We start from the raw sequence: 23,264 nt of genomic DNA on the forward strand, positions 1-23,264 counted from the left end.
AGCCCCACAGGCACACAGCGGGTACCCTGTGCGTGTGTGTGATCAGGACTAACATGTCGGTTTAGCATCTGGGGTGAGCCAGATTCTAGAATCCCAAGCCTGAGCTCCGATCTGGCCTGCTGCTCTGGTTGTCTCCATCCTTCCTAGTGGTCTTCGGCTCTGTTCTCGGGCCTGAACTCTTCAGCCCCAGAGCCTGCCTGGCATAAGGCTCCCCTCATTCTCCATGCCAGCCCCCTCCTCCTCACCAGGGCCTGGCCCTCCCTTACCTTCCAGAGGCCTGGAGAAGGATGGCAGCCTCGCCGAGGGCCTCACACTGAAGAAGCAGAGTGGCATGCACTTGACTCTGCCCGATGCCCACGATGCAGACTCCGGTAAGAATGTGCCCTGTGGGCAGCCGTCCACGTGAGCCCACAGCTCCCTCTCCCAGCCTGAGCATCTACCCGCCTGGTCAAACCCACCCCACCTCCTGCCAGCCGCTGTGCTAAGGGGCCTGTGCTACCTCGGGCCTCTTTAGGGCCCATCTTGGCCGGATGGCTGCTGGCCCTGGGGCGGGAAGTAGGCAGCTGGCGTAGGCGAGCGAAGGACCCCACCCCCTGTGTGGGGAGTGAAGAGAGTGGGGGAGACTGGGGTGGAGAGGGCGCTGTGGAGCACGGAAACCGTTTCCCCTTAGGAAAGCTCCAGGCCAAGGTCCGCCGTGATAATGTCCACCGTAGATCCATCGAGTAGAAAGGAAGGGCTGAGCTTCTGTTTACAACTGCAGACCCAAAGCTGACTGTTGTTTCCTGGAAAAACTCATCCTGACATCCACGACTTGTGAAATTCAAACAAGTTTGGGATCTGCAAACTTACATGTTTTAACCCAGGACCTGATTAAAGCAAACACCTTCCTTAAAAACACAAGCAGAATTAGTCACGGGAATGGAAGCATCAGGGAGCTGTGTTTGGTGGCATTGCTCATCTTTTCCACTCCTGTGGCGGTGAACCAAGTTGTGCCTTCGTTGTCAAGTGATGGAGCTGATTTCCGAAGCCACGCCCAGCACCTGACTTGAGAGGCAGGTCTGAGGATTGCTGGGCTGGACGTGGAGCTGCGGACTCCAAGGAAGCAGTGGTGACGGAGAGTGTAGCTCCCTTGCAGTTAGAGAGGGAAGGACCCTGGACAAGGTTATTAGGACTCTATACACCCGCCTTATAAACTGAAATCATCTGTGGTTTGCCCTGAGGTCTGAGTTTATTGGAGCCTTTACTGCCTCTGAGAGAGAGGAAAAAAAATGCTCGTATTTCACCTGCACGTGAATTGTAAATGTCAACGGCTTATATATCCTGGAGAGGGACCCATGTCACTCTGAACTGCCACATGGAGAAGTTCTCCAGAGGGCGCAGGGTCTGGCCTGATCTGCTACCCAAGGATCCTTCACAGCCCAACCACCAATGGGACCTTTCTATCAAGAAATAATAGGCACTTGTGAAAACAGAAAGTAAAAACGTAAAAGGAAGAAAGGAAAAGTCATCCGTCAGTTCATCACTCAGACCTTAATACATGGCCTTTCAGACTTGCGGAAACATGGCCATATTTTCTTGTTTGTAAAAATGTGATCATACTCTTTTGCAATCTGCTTCTTTGTACCAAACTGTATAATGTCAGCCTCTTTCTGCATCGATACCCATATTTATGCATCGTTATTTTAATGGCTGCATAGTCTTGTATGATTATACTCTCACTTATTTTTAATCAATCCCAGTTGGCAGACAGTCAGGCCATTTCTGTCCTCGGTATCCCAGGCAGTGGTAGAATGCCCACAGTTGCCGACATTCTTGGTGTTCTTCCCTAGTGATTAACTCCTAGAAGTGGGCTCACCGCCTGATTGCCCCTCAGAAAGCTCCTCTCTCCGGCCTGGGTGAGGGTAGGAGGTGGGCCCCTCCTAGTGGGTCTGTGCGCTCTTTAGCGGCTGCTGGGCCAGGCTGCCCTGTCGGTCCCGAGGGGCTGCGCAGCCTCTGTCCTGGGGCCTGTGGTGGGGCACTTGGACTCTGTGGCTCAGCCCCTCCCACCTTGCTCTGCAGGTTCTCGGCGGGCGTCGTCCATCGCAGCCTCCCGGTTGGAGGAGGCCATGTCGGAGCTGACTGTGCCCAGCTCGGTTCTGAAGCAGGGCCCCATGCAGCTGTGGACCACGCTGGAACAGATCTGGCTCCAGGCTGGTGAGTGTCCCCAGCCCCAGTGACACCCAGCCCCCTGCCTGCGGGCCACCAGGGCCCCCTCTGGCTCCTCCGGGTCTGCCCTGGCAGCCCAAGTTCGGGGAGGTGTGTCCTGAGGAAAACTAGTTAGGACTCAAACCCCCGAGAACTCATGGGAGAGCTAGAGCAGAGGTGAGATGTGCTGGCCCCAAGAAAGCGAGGCCTGGTGGTCAAGTTCGTTGAAGGCAGAGGGCTGGTAACCCTAGGGTTGCCATTCGGGTGACAGTCTCTCTTGACAGCTAGTGGGCACCGTTGCCACCATGGAGTTTGATGGTCTGTTAGTACTGGGGAGGCCGGCAGCTTCAGAGTTGCACGGCTCACTTACTGCCTGTCCTGATCTAAAATGAGCTAGTGTGTGTCAAGCAGTTAGCACATAGTAGGTGCTCGGTAAATGGTTCTGGGCTTCTGTCCTGTCCACTATAATGACGGTAGAGGCAGAGGCAGTGTGGTACCCCCAGCGGTGAGGTTCCTTGATGTTTGGCTAAGGGATGCTGAGGAGTGACTCGCTGAAGTGATAGAAAATTTAATCCCACGTGGTGTGAGAGGTGGATTAGAGTGAAAAAAAGAGAGAATCAAGGCCGGAGATGTACCTGAATGAGATAGAGTGGCAGCAGCAAAAGAAAGAAGAAGGCGGTAGGATAAGTGGAATCCTAAAAATGCACCAGGCCAACACGCTCCCTTGACCCAGGAGTGAAGCTCCTCACCTTTTACTGATTACCCTCCTGTCTGCCCCGTGTCCAGCAAGGGGATGGTGCCGATAGCCCCGAGGGCAGATGGAGAGGAGGCAAAGTAGATACTCCGTTCCTGGGACCTGCGGATTTTGCAAGTCAGAGTTAGAATGTGCTTGTTGATTGAGGATCTAAGGTTCCCCGCTGCATGGATTTCACATATGGACACATTAGTATGCAGGACGCCCCCGCTCTCCCCTCCACAGTCTCTAAATCTGGGGGGAAAAGTTGGACCAGGATTCACAGAAAGACTAGACCGGGAAGCATGTTAATAATGCAAATATTGCCCCAGTTAGCACATCAGGCTCCCTTAGGACACTAGGGATATGGGGCTGTGCTCCACCGTCAGCTTGTTACATCTGAAGTAGGAAGAGGAACTTTGAAAAATCCAGAGGGATAACAATCAAGGCCTTAGTCTGGTTCAAGATAAATTGCATCCCAGTCTGTTTTGGCAGTAAGTTCTGTCATTAACCCAGTCTTAGGCTGGTTAACGTTATATCCTTCATCTCCCAACTGTCATTCTCCTCCCCTCCCTCTGCAAGCCTCTTTCCCATTCCAGTCTGATGTGAGAAGCCTCACGGAGGGTTTCCTCCCGAGAGATGAGTTTCAAAAATGTTGCCTCTTTGCCAGTGGGTTCGTGTGAAAATGGGAGAGGCACCCGGCCCCATAGATGCTCCAGGATCCTGAGTGTCAAGAGATGCCTTCCAGAAGGGCAGGATGGCGCACCTTTCTCTCTCACTGAAGCTCATGTCTCTGGGAGCTAACAACGTGCTAGAGAGAGGGAAATAGGTGTAGGGAGAGTTCCCCTGCCCTGGAGGTCCAGGGGCTCACAGGCGGCTGTGGGCTTTCCCTGGGTCAGGGGAAGTTAGCCCGAGTCCCAGTTCCCAAATGGCAGATCCACACTGTCTGGGCTGCCCTGGCTCTTTAGGTGGCCCCGAAGGTGGAAGCTACCCCTGCTGTCGGCTGGGCAGACTGGGGACCTGGGGTAGGGCAGTCAGGGCTGTGTCTAAAGAGCGTACTTATTATAAAGATACAGTTGAGACGGAAGCTACGTCTGACCCTTGGTCCGACAGGCTCCTCTAATTCTTGTTTCCTTCTTTCCTCCTCATTCTTCCCTTATCTTCCTCCACTCTCCATTCTTTCCCAGCTCCCTGCCCTTCTCCCTCCAGCCTTCTGTGCCCGCTTCCCATGGCCTCTTTTCCTTTGCTCCTGCCTGCCCTTCTTTCCTCCTCTCTGCCCGTCAGCCCCTCCTCCTGAGTCCATGAGGAGAGCGCTCCCGGGGCAGGAAGCCGGGAGCCCAGGCCCGTACAGCCCTGACATCTGTGTGGCCTGAGGAAGACGGTGCCCCTCGCCGCATCCCAGGGGTGGAGGGTCTCAGACCAACCCGAAAAATCCCTTCAGACCTTTGCATTCTCTGTGCTACTCTCCCGGCCTTTCTCCCTTCCGGCCCCCTGCTCTTCTCTCTCATTCCTCCTCCCCCACCCTTCCTTCTCCTTTTTTCTGGGCATCCATATGTCTTGAGGGTTTGCTCCATGGGGAACTGCTTAGTTCCTTTAGGGGACAGTTTTGGGGACCCCCCCTGGGGCTCAAGGTGTATCCTTTTTAGGGTCTAACCTTCTCTCCTGCCCTGGGGGCCCCTGCCCTTTTAGCTCGGGTGGTCCCCCTTCCTTTCTGGGGCCTCACAGAGGGCCTCTAGGAAGCGCATCTCCCCTGGCGAGGCCCCTATAGGCCTTAAGCGGGGCCCTGGGCCCTCCCTCACCCTGCTTCTCGGCTCAGCAGCAGCGAGCGAGGCCTTCCTTCCTGCAAAGAGGGCTCGGCACTGGCAAGACGGGCAGGAAGACTGCAGCCAGCTCTGGGTGCAGGGTTAGATCAGGATGCCTCAGAAAAACGTAATAAAAGGGACTGTTGCAAAGCTCCAGGGAACAGATGTTTTCCATTTGGAGCCTGCTGAGAGAAAGCACAGAGGAGGGTGGGTGGAGAGAGATGGAAGGAAGAAGAAAAGCCCAGACAGACAGGAGAGGAGGTCAGGAGCAGGCAGAGAGGGAGACGAGAGAAGTGAAAATCGGAAGGGAGGGGGAGAGAGAAGGAACCAAGAGGATCAGAGAGGGGCCTCTGACACGGAGCGGGCAGCAAGGCCCCTGTTTGCTGGAGTGGTGACCTCGACTATGAGAATTCAAGGAAAACCCAGTAACAGTGGTTGCTCATCCAGCCCTGGCCAGGGGAGGCCGGGATGGGTGTGGGCACATCGGGGCCCTGGCAGCCAGGACTGGGGCGTAGAGGATCGGGCAGTGGGTGGGCACCGTGCCATGCGGCTCCTGCTACAGCCGAGGCCGGCTGTCTGGGGAGCACCATGTTGGGTAAAACAACTGCCCAGGGATGCTGAGGCTAGGAAAAAGGGGTGCATTGCAGCCCCCAGAGCTGTGGGTCTGTGTGTGGGTCAGGGACCCCGCCCTGGAGGCTGGGCCTGCCAGGGGCTATCCGTAAAGTGGCCAGGAGCCCTCACTTCTCTGGCTCTGTTCTGTGTCATCTGGTTTCCTGCCTAACTGGTAATGTTCATCGGAGCGAAGCAGTCCTACCTATTTTTCAGGGTATGTTCTCTGGTGTGGACCCAGGACAAGGCCCAGGGCCCCGAGGAAGAAAGAAGGTGGAGGTCCCTATAATTAAAATCTGTTGATGTGAAGGCACTGTGAAGAGTTCCCAAGGGAGGGACCAGGGCCAGCCTCCAGAGATGGGGCTCAGGAGACAGGGCAGCAAGTTGTAAACAGCTTAATGAGGTGGCCCAGGACCTGATGGGCAGGTGGGCCAGGCCTGGGGAGGGTCAGCTGGGATAAGGTCCAGGGGAGTGGCGAGCTGGCCTCTGAGCTCAGCTCCTGGGGATGGAGGAAGCAGCTCCAGGGGCTGGTGCAGGACAGGCCTCCCCACGCCCAGCACTCACACCACACACTTCCTTCTGCTTCTCCCTTCTCCTCTGTGACCCTGAGAAGTCCTGCCGCAGTGGGTCCCAGCCCTCCACGTCAGCACAGCCTCCCTTCTCCTCTCTGCCAGTCCAAGTGTCCCTGTGCCTTCAGGCCCTGGCTCAGATGCCACCTCCACCAGGAAGACTTCCCTGACCACACCAGCACAGCTAGCCTGACCCCATCCGAGTGCCCAGAACACTCAGCGATGGCACTTGTCACTCCGCTGCCCTCGGTCACTCCAGTGGCTTGGTGGCTCAGCTGTTCTGCTTTCCCCTCCTCTCCTCTTTCTCCTTCTCATGGGAGGGCCAGGCACACGGTCAGTCCTCAGCAGCTGGACATCGGACCCAAGTATGAAGGCAGCCGGCGGAGAGCCCCAGGCGGCAGCTCCGGAAGGGAACACAACAGCAGAGCAGAGGAGAGCGAGGCTGAGATAGCCAGCCCTCCCTGCCGGGCCCCAGGTTCAAAGCCCACCCCTCCTGGCCTGGCCTTCCAAGCTTTTCACCTTGGGAATCTCCAGTTCAGGCCATCTCTGAGGACAAGAGCCTGTGCTTCTCTCGCACCTTATCATGGGAACCTGGCTCCTCTGAGTTTAATTCTCTGATTCTCCCAAATTCACAACTCCAGAAAAGAAAAAGAATACCCTGCTCAGAACGCCTTCTGCAGCATTCAAGCTACTTTGATTACAGTGGACCTTGGGCCACATTCGTGCTGAGTGCGCCCTGTGCTGTGTGCTACAGTCAAGGCCTTGGGCCTCCTTCCTGCTTCTTGTTGGAACCAGAAGACGGGCTGCCTGGGCCCAGGTCTTCCACCTTTTCTGGGAGCTTTCTTTGGGGAGTCTGTTATCCACCCCCAGCCCCCGGACCTAATCTGAACTCGTGTAACCTCAGCTCTCGGCCTGTGCTGGGAACAGCTCTTGGCAAAGCCCCCAGCCCGGCTCTGCTTGCCCTTCTGTGCTCCCTCCCATCTGTGCGGGGCAGCCGGGCCCGCGCTGCCACGAGACGAAGGCTGAGTGGGCTGCGAGGCACCTCCGATGCTCCGCGCTTCTGAGGGTGCCTCCAGTGGGTGTGTACCTGTGCAGCGTGGGTTTGAAATGCGCGTCTGTGTGGGTGGGCCCGCAATTGGAGAAACTGCCCTATTTTCTACTGATCTGGGGGAAGAAGGCAAACTGGTTGTGGGGCGGATCTTCCCCACCTGTTGGTTGAAAGGCGTGTGCATCCAACAGAAAGTCCCAAGTTTGGAGGGAGGCCAGGAGCTGCCCCTTGCAACCGAGGGACTGGGGTGAGCCCCCCCCCACCTCAGCCTGGTGTGTCAGCCTGGGGCACGGGAGAGTCTCCCTCCCAGACTCCTGAGAATTAAATGAGCAAATGCTTGCTTGGCCCACGGTCAGCTCTCAGTAAGTGCAGGCGGGTTTGTAGGTCCTCAGCGTGAGCCCCACCCCTGCCCTCCACGGGCGCTCCCTGGGCCTCCTTCCTCCCACCCCTCCGTGGTAGCATCACTTGGCTGTCCTCGTCCTGATCACGCAGGTGGATTAGCTCTTTAGTCAGCAGCCCTCCTTGGAAAGCGACCTCATCTGCCTCCCGCCCCCTGTTCCCAGATACGTGATGAATAGGTGAAGTGACGGGACAGAAGAGTCCCCCGAGCAGACGCTTAGCTGCAGGAGATCCCACTCATGCCCCCACTGCCAAGCTCTGAAGTCAGACAGCCCCCTGCAAACCCTGGCTCCATTGCTTACCCTCCCCGTGGCCTTACGCGAGTTCCTTACCTTCTCTGTGCCCGTATCCTCCTCCCTGAAGTGGGTAATAGAAGTGCGTTGTCCACATAGGGTTTTGTGAGTGTTGGTGGAGTTGGACTGCGTGTAGCACAGAGTACGAACTTGACACGGAGTGAGCGCTCAGAAACCACGGCCTGGTGCTACCGCCACACCCCGGAGCAAGCCGGCCCCATGCTGTGTCTCGGTGGGACGGTTTCCGTCACCCAAGACCAGCTCCTAAACTCCGGGGGCTGATGGTCGGATGCGGGAGGGGGCCGCTGCCTCTGACTTCTCCCACTGCCTCACCTGCCCTTCTCGTTTCACAGCCGAGCTGTTCATGGAGCAGCAGCACCTCAAGGAAGCAGGCTTCTGCATCCAGGAGGCCGCGGGCCTCTTCCCCACGTCTCACTCGGTACTCTACATGCGGGGCCGGCTGGCCGAGATGAAGGGCAGCTTGGAGGAGGCCAAGCAGCTGTACAAGGAGGCGCTCACAGTGAACCCCGACGGCGTGCGCATCATGCATAGCCTGGTGAGTCAGCCCCACACCCGCTCCGAAGGCCTCAGGGCCCCCCTCCCTACCCCGCAGCCCCCACTGCCTACAGTGCCTTGCCGCCACTGTTCCCTGCCGTCCAGGGAGAGGTGGCTTCCTTCCTGCTCTGTTGGGAGAACAGAGACTGTTCTCTGTTCTTGTAGAGACAGGCCATCCCCCTTCAATCGGAGCCTGCCTAAGGGGATGAGGAGAATTGGTTGAGTCTTGGTGACTCCCTTTTGCTGTGTTTCTGTAAGACGATCTAGCCCCAGAGGTTTTCACTGTTACTCATCAGGTCCCTGCCCTGGAGACGCTAGGCAGATACCAAAATGCGTTTTTCCGGGGGTCCCCAGGCCCTCCCTGATCACGGGGCTGCCTTGCCCTTTTTGAGAGGCGCTCCATGCCTCCTTGTGGGATTCAGGCGATGTTTTGGGGTGGGCTGTCATGTCAGGCCTGACTCAAGCACACATTGAGAATGGCCTCGGGGTGCTAAGAGGGGCCGGCAACCCCTAATCCTAGGACATGGAGCCCAGGACTTGGGTGCCCAGGGCTCGGTGACTCTCCTGTGGGAAGGTTCAGAGGCTGGGAGCAGGATGTGTCCTGGCCTTGCCGTTCTCTTCCTGGGTGATCACGGGCAAGTCAGCCCCTTCTTGGAACCTCAGTTTTACTCACCTGTGCAATGGGGGTTCTCTGGTCCAGGAAACATGTAACAGGTGGTATAGCATACCCTAGGGAAGACTGTTTTTCCTCGCCTTCCTTATCTGCTTTCAGAGAGCAGGTATCAGGATAAATGGAGTGATTTAAAGTGTACAGGCCTGCATATGCACAGTGATTTCTGAAGTATAATTTAGGAGCCCACAGCAACACAGTCTTTCCCAGTCTCAGGGTCTGGGTTCCACCTCAGATGTCTCACTTTGAGAGCTCTCTGAGGAGAATGGCCGTGAGGGTATCACTGATGTCTGCCCCATGGAGAACACAGAGGCATCAGGAGCACGGCTCCAGGTGGCTGAAGGATTATCATTGACAAAAGGGGTCTGCTTTGTTCGTGAGTAGAAGCTACGAGGAGTTAGATGTCAGCTGAGTGTCAGGAACAACGACTTAACTCTTAGCGTAGTCCAAGCACGGACTCATGAATCAACTGGTGAGGATGTTGCCCAGAGAATGTGAATATCGCGTGTGGGAGGGGCTGGACCAGGTCATCTTTATAAGGTCCTTGCTAACCCTGAGAGTCCTTGAAAACAGACCAGTACAGAGATTCCCATCTCAGCCTGATCTCTTAAAGGATTTCTAGCTCAGGCCCATGTAGCAACATCTCGGCCTGGTCTAGGTTCCCTCCGCATGGCGCCATGTTGCCCTCCTGTCGGCTCAGCAAATGTTTGTTTTTTGCAAGGCACATCCTCCTTCCTCCCACAATTCAGACGTTAGCTCCTCTGATAAATGCCTCCCGGGAGGTCACATCCAGAAACTTGATTAGGGATCTGGGAGGGGGGATGTGGGCTCTGTCGTTAGGCCTGCAGGCCGGCAGACGGCTGCCTTTCCCTGTGCTCGTGGATATGAGCCTGCCGTCTCGGTCTCGAAAACCCGACCAAATCCAATAACAAGTACAATTTTGAAGCAACATGTACCATTTTTCATTTATGCTTATTATTGTTTGTAGCTATTTTCCTAAAACTGAAGCAGTTTGCAAGGGTGGGTTTCTACGGTAACTGAATAAGTTGTCCGGAGTGGCTCCCTACAGATGTTTCTGAAAAGGTCCCTTTTCTCTTCCTGGGGTGCCTTGCTGATTTGATATAATCGGAGAAGGGACTGCCCACTGTTAAGTTACAAGCAACCAGAGGGGCAGTCGGCTCCAGCGTGGGCAGCCCATCCCCTTTCCACACTCTGTGTTCCTGCCAGCATCCCACACATATGCATAAATTTCAAGCCTGGGGAAGATTTACTAAGCGCTGTTTTCCCAAAGACATGCGAACACTTTGGCTTGTTGGACTCCAGGGTTCCCTGAGCTAAGTGTCTTCCCTGTACAGTCCTCAGACTCAGGACATCTGGAATCTAATCCCGGCTCTGGCCCTGATTCACTCGGGTGATTTAGGAAAAGACACACTTAACTTCCATGCTCCTGATGTCTCCTTTTATAAATGGATAACGAGCTTCATCATTACTAGACCAGCGTCGTTCTAACCAAACGAGGCGACGCATGTGAGAGTGCTTCTGAAAGTCTGCAGCGCTGTAGCAGAAAAGACAGAACACGCCACACGCCACACTGTCCAGGCCCTCGCCCGGGACAGACGTTGCTTATCGGTCACAGCATTTTTTCCCACGGGGCACAGATGGGATCTTGGGATCTTTTTCACCATGGTGTACTGCGTGATGGGAGTCACTCCCCATCGGTCTAAGTCAGCTTGGCACTTACGTAAGGGATTCACAGATCCCTTAGATTTGATGTGAATCCCTTAGATTCACAAATCTAAAAATAGGAGCGAATAAGAGAGACACAGCAGTTGTCTCAGCGTGAGGTTGGCGCATCCTTGGAGAATTATCCAGAAAGAGGAATATGGAGGGGAACTGGTAACACACCCCCACTGGAGTCGTTGCCAAGGCAGGTTCCCAGGGAGGACATCCTGGCCTTGCCACTGCCACTGTGGCTCTTTGAGGACATCGGCCTCTGCTAGGTACAAGGGGAAGGAGACACAGCCCTCCCCTGAGAGCATGGCCACCCATAGCCTGGTCTGGAAGAGCTCTGGGCTCCTCAGTGAGCCCTCTGATATAGTGGCTGAGTCCCACGCTCCGAGTTCCGGAGAGAGGAGGGCAGAGATGCACTCAGTGAGCTGTGTGGGTGCCCGGTTCTGCCCTGCAGTTCTTGGGCAGGATGGTCCAACACCAGGAGGCCGGCCTTGTGGCCTCTCCCGGGCTCTGTACATGGGACAGGAGATTTGGAGACAGGCTGGAGAAAGCGTCTGGGAGGGGAGAGTTGTTGTTTTCAGGAGCCAGGGTTCAGGCTTCCAAGAACATGAACTTCGGCCCAGAAGCATATTCTCTGCTCTTCCTGTCCTTCTGCCCTCCCGGCCCTGGATGTGATGGGGACGTTTCCATGGCTCCAGCTCCACCCTGGGCTCAGCTCAGGCTTTTCCACCCAGATCAGGCAGGAAAGAGACACCTCTTTGGCAGTGCTGTGTCAGCAGAGAGTTCCCGCCGCGCGCACAGCAGTGTCCCTGAGGAGTCTGTGCCGTCAAGCCCCGATCCTGCAGGCTGCCACCTCCACCAGGCTCAGGGATGGCCAGGTGGCTTTGGGAGACTGCCAGGTGTGGAAAGAGAAAGACATGCTCTCTGCCAATGGAAATTCCCAGTGAAATCCCAGGAGCAGGTCCTGACAGTCTCTGCCAGCTCTGTCTCAGCCTCCCCTCCAGGTAGCCGGAAACCCCACTCACTCAGCCTGGCTGCTCAGAACTTAATTTACTGGCAGAGAATCTAGTTAAGAAGGGGAAACCTGAACTTTACCTGCCTGTCCCTGAGGAAACCTGAGAAAGGAAGCAGGGTCCTTCTTCTGGTCCAACTCCAGCAGAGGAGTTGTCCCTCGGGTGATGCTGTTTTTCAGAGAAGGCTCCGTGGGCTTGGCCGAGAGGGGACCTCCAAAGGAGCAGAGATGCTTAGGGAAGGCAAGGAGCCCAGGAGTGACTGATGGAGTCCTCAACTCCCTGAGAACCCTCCCAAGAGGGGGCTCCTTTGAGGTAGGTCACCTGACCTTAATGGCAGGAGGGTCACTAGCCCTGGCCACAGACTGCGTCACTCTCTCTACCCTCCACTTGGCTGAGCCGGGACTATGGATGCTTTGGTGCAGACTGTCTCACTGCAAGTGATAGCTTGAAAGCCTCAGCCAGGAGTGGGCAGGTGTGGCTGCGTCCCTGCCATCTGTGTTTGTGGTGGTTGGCGTCCCGCCCTCCTCTCCCAGGGACAGATCCTGGGGGGGAGTGGTTTCCTGGCCCCTCTCTGGGCAGGCTTCGCTGCTCTTCACTGGCCTCTGCCCCTGGTCATGCTTTCTTCTTGGGACAGAGCTTTAGCTCCTGCTGCCCCCTCTCCCCAGAACCCTTTCCACGTCGGACACCCCAGCAGTAGGGGGAGACAGCCCTGCATAAGCTTTGGCCCCTGTCATGTACCCCAGAGATGTGATTTCTGAAGCAATCCTGGCTGCATGACCCGACCTATCCTCTCTCCAGATGCCCCTGGAAAGACAGGAAGACAGTGTTTCTGTCATCTGTTGCCCTCTGATGAGAGCTGGTGATGAATTATTCCCCTGCATTCGTTCCCTCTGGCTCCCAGCATGGTTGTCTTTAAGTGGACTTGGGGCACGGCCATGGCATGCGGCCAACCCGTTGGCCCCAGAGCTTCTTGCCTCCCTCTCTCCAAGCTGGGGTGTGCCACTTCATGACTTAAGTCCCGCAGAAGCTCCCTCCCACCATCGCTCTCCCTCCCCAGGGCCGGGCCTGAGTCAGCGAGGACCAGGGCTCTGCCCCACCCAAACCTGAGGTTCTGGGTTGGGCCTTTTGCAGGTGCTCTAGGAATCTAACCTGGAAGGCTCTGCTCTCTAAGGTCAAAGAGGTGAACTCCACCCACCCTCCCCTGACTGGTCCTGTCCCCAGTCCTGGAGGGTAGGACCAGACAGGAGAGGTCTGAGACACGCAATCAGCCCTGCCAGCCTTCAAGTTATGGGGGCACTTGGAGATTACTTCCTCTTGCCGGTTCAGTTTCTCTTCTATCAAATGGGGATAATAATTCAGGCCCTTGTGACCTGAAGGGGTAGTTTTAGGGGACGAGCGGAGAGCTGTGAAAAGATAAGTCAACACTGGGTATTGTTGCCACCATTCACGTGGAAGACCAGGTGGCCTGAGCTTGAGCCCCACCTTTGACAGGGCTGCTTGACCTCACTGCCATGGGACAAGGGTCATTGGCCCAAATTTCCTTGTGCTGTTGGGTGGCCCGTGGTGCCAGCAGAGCTGCCTTTGGGGTTGCCTCTGGGGCTCGTCGACTGGGATGGTTTTTAAGCCCCCAGTATCACGTCTGGAGGTTGGAGCACAGCATTCGAGTATGACTGAGCTGGACTTGAGTTCCACTTTGCCTGTACTCACCATTTAACCTTGGCCAAGTCCTTCAACCTCCCAGAACCTCAGTGTGTTCCTCTGTAAAATGGGACTCGTGATGCCAGGCACCTAGGGCTCTCGTTAGGATTAGGTTAAGGAATTCTGTAAGTTAATGGCCCGGTAGACAGGGTTACTTTGACCTTTTTCTTTTTTGATTTTTTAATTTTTTTATATTGGAGTATGTTTGATTTACAATGTTGGGTTAGTTTCAGGTGTACAGCAAAGTGCTTCAGTTATACATGTACACATATCCACTCTTTTTCAGATTCTTTTCCCATTTAGGTTATTACAGCATATTGAGTAGACTTCCCTGTGGTTTTTTAAGTCTGTTTTGTAAATAAATTCATCTGTATCATTTTTTAAGATTGCACGTATAAGTGGTATCGTATGGTATTTGTCTTTCTCTGCCTGACTTATACTTCACTTGGTATGATCATCCCTAAGTCCATCCATGTTGCTGCAAATGGCATTATTTCATTCTTTCTCACGGCCGAGTAAATAGTCTGGTGCATATGTGCTTTATTCATTTTTCTGTCGGTGGACACTTAGGTTGCTTCCATCTCTTGGCTATTGTAAATAGTGCTGCAGTGAACATTGGGGTGCATGTATCTTTTCAAATTAGAGTTTTCATGTTTTCCAGGTATGTGCTCAGAGATGAGGTTGCTGGATGGTATGGTAACTCTATTTTTAGTTTTTTAAGGAACCTCCATACCGTTCTCCATAGTGGCTGTATGAATTTACATTCCCACCAGCAGTGCAGGAGGGTTCCCTTTTCCCCACATCCTCTCCAGCATTTACTGTTTGTAGATTTTTTGATGATGGCCTTCCGACCGGTGTGAGGTGATACCTCATTGTAGTTTTGATTTGCGTTTCTCTAATGATTAGCAATGTTGAGCATCTTGTCAGGTGCTTCTTGGCCATCTGTGTGTCTTCTCTGGAGAAATGTCTGTTTAGATCTTCTGCCCATTTCTTGATTGGGTGGTTTTTTGCAATTGAGCTGCATGAGCTATATGTATATTCTGGAGATTAATCCCCGTCGGTCTCATCATTTGCAAATGTTTTCTCCCATTCTGTGAGTTGTCTTTTCATTTTGCTCATGGTTTCCTTTGCTGTGCAAAAGCTTTTACTTTTACCTTTTTCATTTCAAAGTGTGGCTCCCAGGCCAGGTTCAGATGCTCTTGGTTTGCAGAGGGAAGGGGATGCCCAGAGCCGAGCCCCAGACACTCATTGTAGCGAAGCCTCTCCATCCTCTGAGTCCACCAAGCGACTCTGACCAAGGCACAGAGGTCTGGGACATCAGCCCCAGCTGCCCTGCGGATGGGACAAGACTGTGCACAGTGCGAGGCCAGGCTGACCCTGGCTGAGAGCGAGAGCAGCCGGCCCAGTGAGCTGGAGTCTGCGTTGAGGGACGAGGAGGATTTGAGACCCCCCTCTTGCCGTCGCATGTGTCAGGTGAGACTCTGCAGCTAAAGGGGCGTGCTGGGCCCTGAGGCTGCTGGAGAGGAAGAGCAGGGAAGGCCAGGCTCGGGGAGGCCCTACGCTCGGGCCCATAGTCTTGTTAGGCTGGTTCGGCCGCTGCTTCCTGACTTGAAGGAGGAAAGGTGTTCTGAGCAGCTGAGAAGTGAAACTCAGCACCCGGCCTTCTGGAGGTTCTCTGACGCTGGATGAGGCGGGCAGTAAGGTCTCTGGTTCCAGGGCCCCATGCCTCCGCATGCAGGACAGCACGCCTGCTCTAGGCTTCTTCCTTGTTGGCTTCCTGAGCCGTGGCAGAGGGCTGAGGGGCCAGGCAGCCTGAGGCACGGGGAGGACCTGGAAGTCTCGTGAGCGGAGTCTGCCCAGCTCCAGGGGGGCAGGAATGCAGCTGCTGTGTGGCAGGAAAACTCAATAGGAATGTCTTCTTGGCCATGGGACCCCCTAGGTTTTATTGGGAGCTCTCTTCCTGGTCCCTCCGCAGTGCTGCCTGCGGTCTGCATGCCCTGATGGGGCAGTGGAGAAGGGAGGAGGGGTGGGGGGGTGCCAGGGCGTGTCCCCTCAGCCTGGGCCTCCTGTGTCCAGCGGCCGCCCCCAGCCCGCCTCATGCCCATGATGGCACAGCCGCAGCACTGCCCCTGAGCCCGCGCCCCGGGCTCGTGGAGGCGGGTCCCCCTGCCTCTGACCCAGGACTTTAGGCAAACCGTAGGCCGGTGTGTGGACTCCTGAAGTCCACACCAACCCTGATTAGAAAGTGGGCAGGAAGCTTTCTGGTAGTAGCACAGACTCAGCTCAGAGCCACGGTTAAGCACTGTTGGCTTAATTTAACCCCAGCATCGATGGTCGGAAAGACATGTCTGGAGGGTGTAGCAGGGTTCAGGCCTTTCCCCTTGTGCAGAAGGCCAGCACACCCCTCTGGCTCCTGCTTAGAGAGGAGCATCTGCCATGGGGTCCCTCTCGCTGCCCATCACAGGGTGTTCACTTCTAGAATCCAAGGTCCAGAGGCCTCGCTGCAGCCTCCTGACCTGGCCCTGTGGGCCTGGCCGTGCTCCGGGGGGGGCAGAGCCCCCAGCCAGCCCAGAGCCTGAAACCAACCCGAAAACGCCCAGCCCCTGCCTAGAAGTGGGACTGGCAAGACCCCCTCCCCCGCAGGCTATGCCCGCCCTCTGACCAAGCGGTGCTTGTCCTTGAGCCTGGCTGCGGCCCTCTGAAGACAGACACCACCCCCAGCCAAGGGGCCCGCTGGTGTTCACAACATCTCACCTGTGGAGGCCCTAGGAGGAAGGGACAGGCGTGAGTTCTGGTATGTGAAGAGCACAGCCACCTCTGCTGCCCCAGAAGCCCCCTAGCTAGGCTGGGCTCTGACTGAGTCTGGGGGCTCTCTGGGCCGAGGCCTCTTCCTATGAGAGAGCCAAGGGGAGCTCTGTGTGGGAGCTCATCAGCCAGGCCTCGGGTGGGTCTAGGAGTCATACCCTTCCCCACAACAAGGAGGTAGGACCAGCCTGTGGGCCTGGAGCTGCCCCAGCTCCAGGAGGGATGTGGTGATGTGTGGGCTAGGTTCTCAGCCGGGACAGATTCCTCATTCCCAGTGTGGTTGGACAGGTAGGGGCTGACACACCTGGGAGGATCCTGGAGTGCACGGAGAGAGCTGTGAGCTCGGCTGGAATGTGGGCCTCCCTGAAGGGTGTGTCAGCCCCCCTCCCCTCCCATCCCCGCCCCTGGGGTGGGTGAAGGGAGGGAGCCTTGGAGCAGCCTCAGAGGTTGTCCTGCCCTGGGCTCCTTCCTGCAGCCCCATGGTCCCCAAGCAGGGGGCTCCAGGGACCGGGAGACTCCAGCAGCCTCCAGCTGATTCCCGGCTTCCCAGCTGGAAAGGCTGTTATAGAATCCCAGGAATGTGCCTTGAGCTCAGAAAGAAAATTCCCAAAATAACTTCTATAAATACTTGAGGGTAGGGGTGGGGAGGGAGCCCTCAGCCTGGCCTGCAGCTGGCCTAGCAGTCAGGGCTGCTTCCCAGGGCCGCCCTCCCCCCAAAGAAGAAAAAGGCTCACACAGCGGGACCTTCCTGCCGCCCCTCCCCTCTGGGGTACAGCGTCAGGCACTGAATCAACCGGATGAGATGGTGTGCAGTGGTAATTCTCCACAAGGCAGGTAGGAGCCCCGCTCCCCTTCATCCCCATCCCAGGCTGTGGCTCCTGACCCCAACCTGTACTTCCCCAGAGAACCTGGGTTCCTAACAGGGAGAGTCCCTTCAGAGTCTCCATACAAACCGGAGACCAGACCCTAGCCAGGGAGGTGGCCCTCAGGCTGCCTGCCTTTGTGGCCCTAAGCAGGTCACTAAGTATGCATAAAGGCCTCCGGTGTGCCTGGCTTTGCATCCGGGACCACCACCATCCCCCCCAAACTCTTTTGAGCTGCTGTCCTGTGGGAAATCACGGAGCAGGCAGGAGCTGGGGACCCTGTCTCTCTCAGCCTGCGGGGGTGGGGTCAGAGATGGCATTGGAGAACTACAGGGAGGGCATACCCTCCAGGCAGTGGTGTGACAGCACGTGCTGCCCTTAGGCAAGAAAGACGCACTTCCTAGAGGAGCAGGGTCCCGGCGGATGAGATGAGGCCAGATGCTCCCTCCCTTCCTGGATCTCAGGAAGGGAATGGACGACCTCAGGAATTCCTAGGGACTCCCCCATAGCCCTGCCCCTCCCTGAGCTCCGGTTATAGGCGCTGTGCTCCACCACCATCAGTGACTCGCACTTCTTTCTAATCCCTGTGTGGGCAGCACGGCGATGGCATCTCCCAGGTCAAGTGTCAGAAGCTGAGAGTCACTTAGCAGGTCTGGTCTCCTCTCTCGACACGGAGGGAAGGAGTCAGCCGGGATATTGGGATGGAATTGAGACCAGTTCTGTGTTCCCACCATCTCCCTGGAGACCTGTTCTGGGGCAGCTGGGGGTGGGGTGACGGACGCAGGCCCTCGGCTCAGCGCCGGCCTTTGGGAGAGCAGGTGAGGCCTCACACCCTCCTGGGGCAGGGCCCTGCCCAGTTGTCAGGCAGCAACAGCTCCGAGTTGCTACCAAACATGAACCCAACGGGCTGGTGTCTCGGGCAGGTGGCAGCAGATCCTGTTACAGGCCCTGGGCCTCCAGACCCCAGCCTGACCCCGGTGTCTCCTTTCAGGCTCTGAGGTCAGCACCCCAGGGTGGGGGGAATGTGATCCAACGCCACGCCAGCCCACACAGTCTTCCCTCACAGGGAGCCTTGCCCTCCAAATCTTCTTCGCCCTCCCTGCCCCTCCACCCAGGACCCTCTGTTCATCCTGGGGACACTTCTAGCTGTCAGCCCACCATGCACCCTGCTATATAATTTCAAATTCATCCTTGCAGAATCCTCACAATAGCCTACGAGGTTGGACTGTTCTATCCCCTGGTTTACAGATGAGGGAACAGCAGCTCAGAGAAAATGGGCCACTTCCCCATGGTCTTGGCACTTGTCAGTGGCACAGCTGGGATTCCAACCTGGCCAGGTCTTCTGGCTGTGTAGCCCTGGGCTTTTTTCCTCTACATAGAACATACAGAGGAGCCTTCCACAAACCTCCTAAACCAACACACACACACCCTGTTCAGCCTGCAGACACATCTGGCCCCTTACCAAACACCTACACACTTCTTGAGATCAGGGGTTTTCAGGCTTGTTTTTAGCTATAAAGCCCTCTTTTCAAACAAAAATCTCACATGGAAGCTCAATATAGAAAACTTGGTGTGTAAAAGCCACTGCGGCCCCGCCCCCACCCTGGGTGGCCCTGCTGGCCTTCCCCATCTGTCCTCTGTTGCTCCCCCATGGGCAGCACTCACAGGGCTCAAACCTTCCATTTTTGGTGCGTAATTTTGGTGTCTGGCGGCCTGTTGTCTCGCCTTCCTGCCCTCCTCCTCGTGGGCCCTGTTCCATCATGAGCTGCTCAGGGTCCAGCTCCCAGGCCATGTGGACAGAGCAGCTTGGCCTGGAGCCCTGCTGGCCAGACTGGACACTGCCCACTGGTCCTGGACAGCCCTGAGTCAGCACTGCACCCATCTGGCCAGATCCAGGAGCCCTGCCTGAGGCTCTACCCTGCCCCTGGTTCCCCTGCCCTCCCCCCATCCCTGTGGTCCCCTGGGGACAGCTTCACCCTCGGTTGAAGAGCTCCCCTCCCTTTCCCTCCCCCTGGCCACCAGACCGCCAGCCAGTGCCTTCAGAGAAGGAGGCTTTTCCTAGGGCTTCCTGAGCACCATCTTTCACTCTTGCCTAATTGGTCGTATTCCAAGCCCTCGGAAGACTTTATGAAATCAGCCATGTGCATCTTCCCCAGTGGGTCTCCATAGCAACGGAGGGCCTAACTCTGGGGCGTGCGGCGAGGAGGAAAATGTTCCAGCTAAAAATGTACATGGCCGTCAGTGGGCGGGCACCCGAGAGGGGGCTCCAGGCACACAGAAGGCAGCTCCCCACCCCCATTCCCTGTCCAGGAAGTCGCTGTTGTTTGGGCTTTACCTCATGTCTGAATGAGAGTAAGGCCCCCCGTGCTGCGATCCTATGGCACCTTTGAGGGCTGGGACACAGATTAGCGGGAGGGTGCAAAGCAGTCTTTCTGGGACTGGAGGTCGAAAGAGGACCCTGGCCCTTCCCCCTGCTCAGCACCCTGTCCACCCCACCTCCCCATACCCCTCCCAGTGTGGGTGGACATAGAGGGGGACAAGGTGCCAGTTTCACTTCCCAACTCGGTGACAGTTCCTGGCACTTCCTCTCTCTCCCCAAACAACAGGGCCAAGCTTCCCAGGCCCCTCCCAGAGGCCCTCCTTTCACCCAGCATCTGTCCCTGGTTCCCCGGCCATCTGACTCCCCTCCTGCGACCCTCACCTGCCTGGCCAGGCTGGGATGGGCTTTAGGTCCCAGGAAGACAGGCTACCGATGCGGGCACAGGAGCTGTCCATTCACCCACGGGCTTGAGGTCCTCCCCAGGCCTGTAGCGCACACTCCTTGGTCTCACAGGTCCCTGGGGAGAAGGGCAGCGCCACAGTGCATGGGGCCTTGGGGTAACAGATCCGTTGACCGAGAGCTCACACACATCAGGCACGCTTCAAGTGCTTTGCCTCTACTGTCGTGTAAACTTCACAACAACCCTAGAGGTGGACACAGTGGTCTTTCCCATTTACAGATGAGAAAACTGAGGGCCAGAGAGGGGTGACTTGCCCGGGATCCCTCAGCTGTAATGGGGAGACCCGAAACCAGGTCTGCTGACCTTAAAGCCCAACTCCTGGGGCAAGGAGGATCAGAGCCGCCACACTGGGTGACCTGGGAGGCCAGGCTGGAACGGACACAGGGAGGGTTTGCATGGGTCAAGGGCACGGTCACTTGACAGTACCCGAGCCTGAGACGCAGGGCCCTCTCTGCCTCGTGGCCGCGCTGCTTCCACTCCTTACCCCGATGGCCAGGATGCCCCTGCCCCGGGACAGCCTCACTCACCCACCCTGTGCTTCCTCCCCAGGGTGTGATGCTGAGTCAGCTGGGCCATAAGAGCCTGGCCCAGAAGGTGCTACGGGACGCCGTGGAGAGGCAGAGCACCTGCCACGAGGCATGGCAGGGCCTGGGCGAGGTGCTGCAGGCCCAGGGCCAGAGCGAGGCCGCCGTCGACTGCTTTCTCACCGCCCTCGAACTGGAGGCCAGCAGCCCAGTGCTGCCCTTCTCCATCATCCCCAGAGAGCTCTGACGAGGCCTCGCAGCTTTGGGGAGGGAAGGAGCTGCCCAGCCGGCAGCAGGGAGCGTGGGTCAGGGGAGGTACGGGGCCTCGGGGCGATACATCTCTCTCTAGGGAATGTGTCTGCAGGCTGCAGCCCTAATTCTCCTCGCCTCCCCCCCCCGCCACCCCCGCTTTCCCTCCAGGGCCAGCTGGGACTGGGAGCTGCTCATCTGGAGCAGGGTGGACCAGGTCTGCATCAAAAACAAATCCCTTGTTCCTTGGGACTCAGACTACATGGAGTTTATGAGCAAGGAAGTAGCTGGGAGGCCACATCAACACGGGGGACGCTCCCCAGTGTGTCTGTGCATCATCTAAAGGTCAGATCCAGGGTCTAAAGGCAGTGAGGGTCTGTGAGGCTTGGGTACCCCCCTCCCGCCCCCTCTAAAAGCCCCTGTACCGTACCTGCCACCCGCAGTGAGGGTCTGTGAGGCTTGGGTACCCCCCTCCCGCCCCCATCTCTGACCCTGGATTTCCCGGCTTTGCACAAGCTTTAGTCTCGACCCTCAGCGCTCTGCTCCCCACGCCGAAGATGAGCTGCCCTTTGGCTGGGCCAAGAGGGTTCTCCTGGGTTCCTTCCTCGGCCCCTCGGGAGGCAGTCTGCTTGAACCCTCAGTGACTTAGAGTCATGGTGACTGGACTTGTTCCCCAAGAGCGCTAGTGGGGGAACCTCACAGCTGTACTCACCACCTGCCCTCAGCAGGCCTCGGTGCCTGGGGGAGCCCCCTGGCCCTGGCCTCACACCGCACTCTCAGGTCGTGCCCAGGGCAGTCATGGCTTGAAGAATCTGCTGGCAGGCGGGAAGAGGATGGACCTCTGGGTCCTCTCCCAGGTTTAAGTTAGTGGACAGTGCCTGGCCGTGCCCCTCTTTGTTTGGGCCCGCCTTTAATCTTCCCCTCTGTTGCCAAGTGCCTCTGGGGCCTCTGGTGTCTGGCCAGGGGCACTCAGTTCTGGTCCTAACTCAACTTCCATTTCTGCCCACCTCCACCTCTCTAGAAACGGGCCTCAGCCACCTCCTCAGGCCCTGGGCTGTAGCCCCTAGGATACAAACATGGCCGCTGGACCCAGCCCTTCCTGGCATCAACACCTCATTCCTTCAAGCCTTACCTTTCTGGGCAATGGGTACAGTGTAGATCCCTCTAGGGGTTATAATGTGGAGATTGGCAATCTCTAGGACTGCCCTTAACACCATCCACAGCCCATTTTCACCTCAGGCTCTCTTGGGTGACCCAAGCCCCGCCCTAGCCATTTGGTTTCCCCTGCCTGGGGCCAAACAGGGCCTGTAATTAGAGACCCAAGGAAGGGCCGGAGCCTAGCCCCTCCCTGGTTGTGCAGGCCTCTGTGTATGTGACACCCGTCTCTACCAGGGTCCTGGGGGTGCTGGTGGGTGGTGTCTTCCCTGCTGGCTCCCCTAGCCCTGCTGCGTGATGCTCTTGGAACTCTCCCCAGGAAGACAGCCCCCACAGGCCTATCAGGGAACTCCTTTCTTATCTGCACTTTGGGTGTCAGTTTTAAAGCCCCGTGTGGCACATCTCTCACTTGAAGGTGTGTGGAAAGGTCAGATGAGGGCGGCCCTGGCTCCTCAGAGCCCGGGCTGTTCCTCAGAGGCGAGGCGAGAGGCTGTTGGAGACCCACGCTCCTCCCAGCCCTCGCTCAGCACTCCACACCCCCAGGTGCCACCAGGGAGAGCCTGTGCCTCTAGCCTTCCCATGCCAGGCCAAGGGACACTGTAAGGACACCAGATCCTTCATCCCGCCTGGCTGAAGGATCTCTATATGTGTATGTATGTGTATAAATATATATATATATGATAGAGATCTATTTTTATTCTGGAATTCTGTTAGAAAAAAAATAAACAAGAAAAAGCAAATGCTGTTGGTTTACATTGGGATGCCCAAAGATGTTGGTAGTGAGTCCTTGGTAATAGGAAAGGCAAAGGCAACAAATGCATTTTGACTTGAAGCATTCCTTTTAGGAAGCCTCATTGGGGCTGGGCAAGTTGCTTGACAATTCAAAATAAAGGTCTTGAATAAAGAGGCCCATGAAGGGAAAGCAGGTTTGTGTGAAGCAGTGTGTTCATTTATCTACCAGGTACCCATGGGACAGGCCTTGAGGGAGCCCTGGAGAAGAGGCAGAGGCCTGAGAGATCATGAAGGCCGGGGCGGGGACGCACAGGTGGGGAGGGCAGTGGGAGGGAGGGGCCCACTGAGGAGATTGTGATGAGGGCTTGGGGAGGGGACTAAAGACCTAAATGTAAGGCCAGATGCTATCAAACTCTTAGAGGAAAACATAGGCAGAACACACTATGACATAAATCACAGCACTTGCAGAGGCGTGGCCAAAGCCTGGAGGGGGGTGGGAGGCAGCAGGGGCGTCCAGACAGGGCCAGAGACCCCTGCTGCCTCCAGAGCCTGGCTGGGAGAAGCCAGGGCCAGAGGTGCCACCTGAACAGGAGAGACTGCCCCAAAGGCACTGCCAGTGGAGCAGCTTCAGCACCTGGGGGAAAGCACCAGGGGAGGGGTGTGTGGTGAGAATCCAGGCCACATCAGATCAGCCACCTGCTCTGAGAAGTCCATATAAATATTCTCCTAATAGAAGTTATGCCACATACAAATACACTACATAAAATGTGTATCAAATGATGACATCAGTGTACACAGAAGCCCTGTTTTCTGCGTGCACCCCAAGGGATTATCTGATGGACCCCCAAGGCT

The 23,264-nt window shown here is 56.6% G+C and overlaps 1 protein-coding gene across 2 annotated transcripts in view; it reads left to right on the top strand.

Moving 5' to 3' along the window:
• The window catches only part of TTC7A (tetratricopeptide repeat domain 7A), a 119,214-nt gene extending 98,209 nt beyond the window's left edge, over nt 1-21,005 (top strand). The window contains exons 17-20 of one of the 2 annotated variants that reach the window (XM_024753551.1): nt 274-371; nt 2,059-2,193; nt 7,991-8,193; nt 20,302-21,005. In XM_024753551.1, coding sequence (XP_024609319.1) covers nt 274-371; nt 2,059-2,193; nt 7,991-8,193; nt 20,302-20,523 — 658 coding nt within the window. In that variant the 3' untranslated portion in view covers nt 20,524-21,005. The remainder of the gene's footprint in view (nt 1-273; nt 372-2,058; nt 2,194-7,990; nt 8,194-20,301) is intronic. The other variant, XM_024753552.1, reaches the window with a different exon arrangement.
• The last annotated feature ends 2,259 nt before the right edge of the window (nt 21,006-23,264 follow it).

Source organism: Neophocaena asiaeorientalis, unplaced genomic scaffold (genome assembly GCF_003031525.2).
Source record: "Neophocaena asiaeorientalis asiaeorientalis breed wild unplaced genomic scaffold, Neophocaena_asiaeorientalis_V1.1 scaffold171, whole genome shotgun sequence".
Lineage (NCBI taxonomy): Eukaryota > Metazoa > Chordata > Mammalia > Artiodactyla > Phocoenidae > Neophocaena > Neophocaena asiaeorientalis.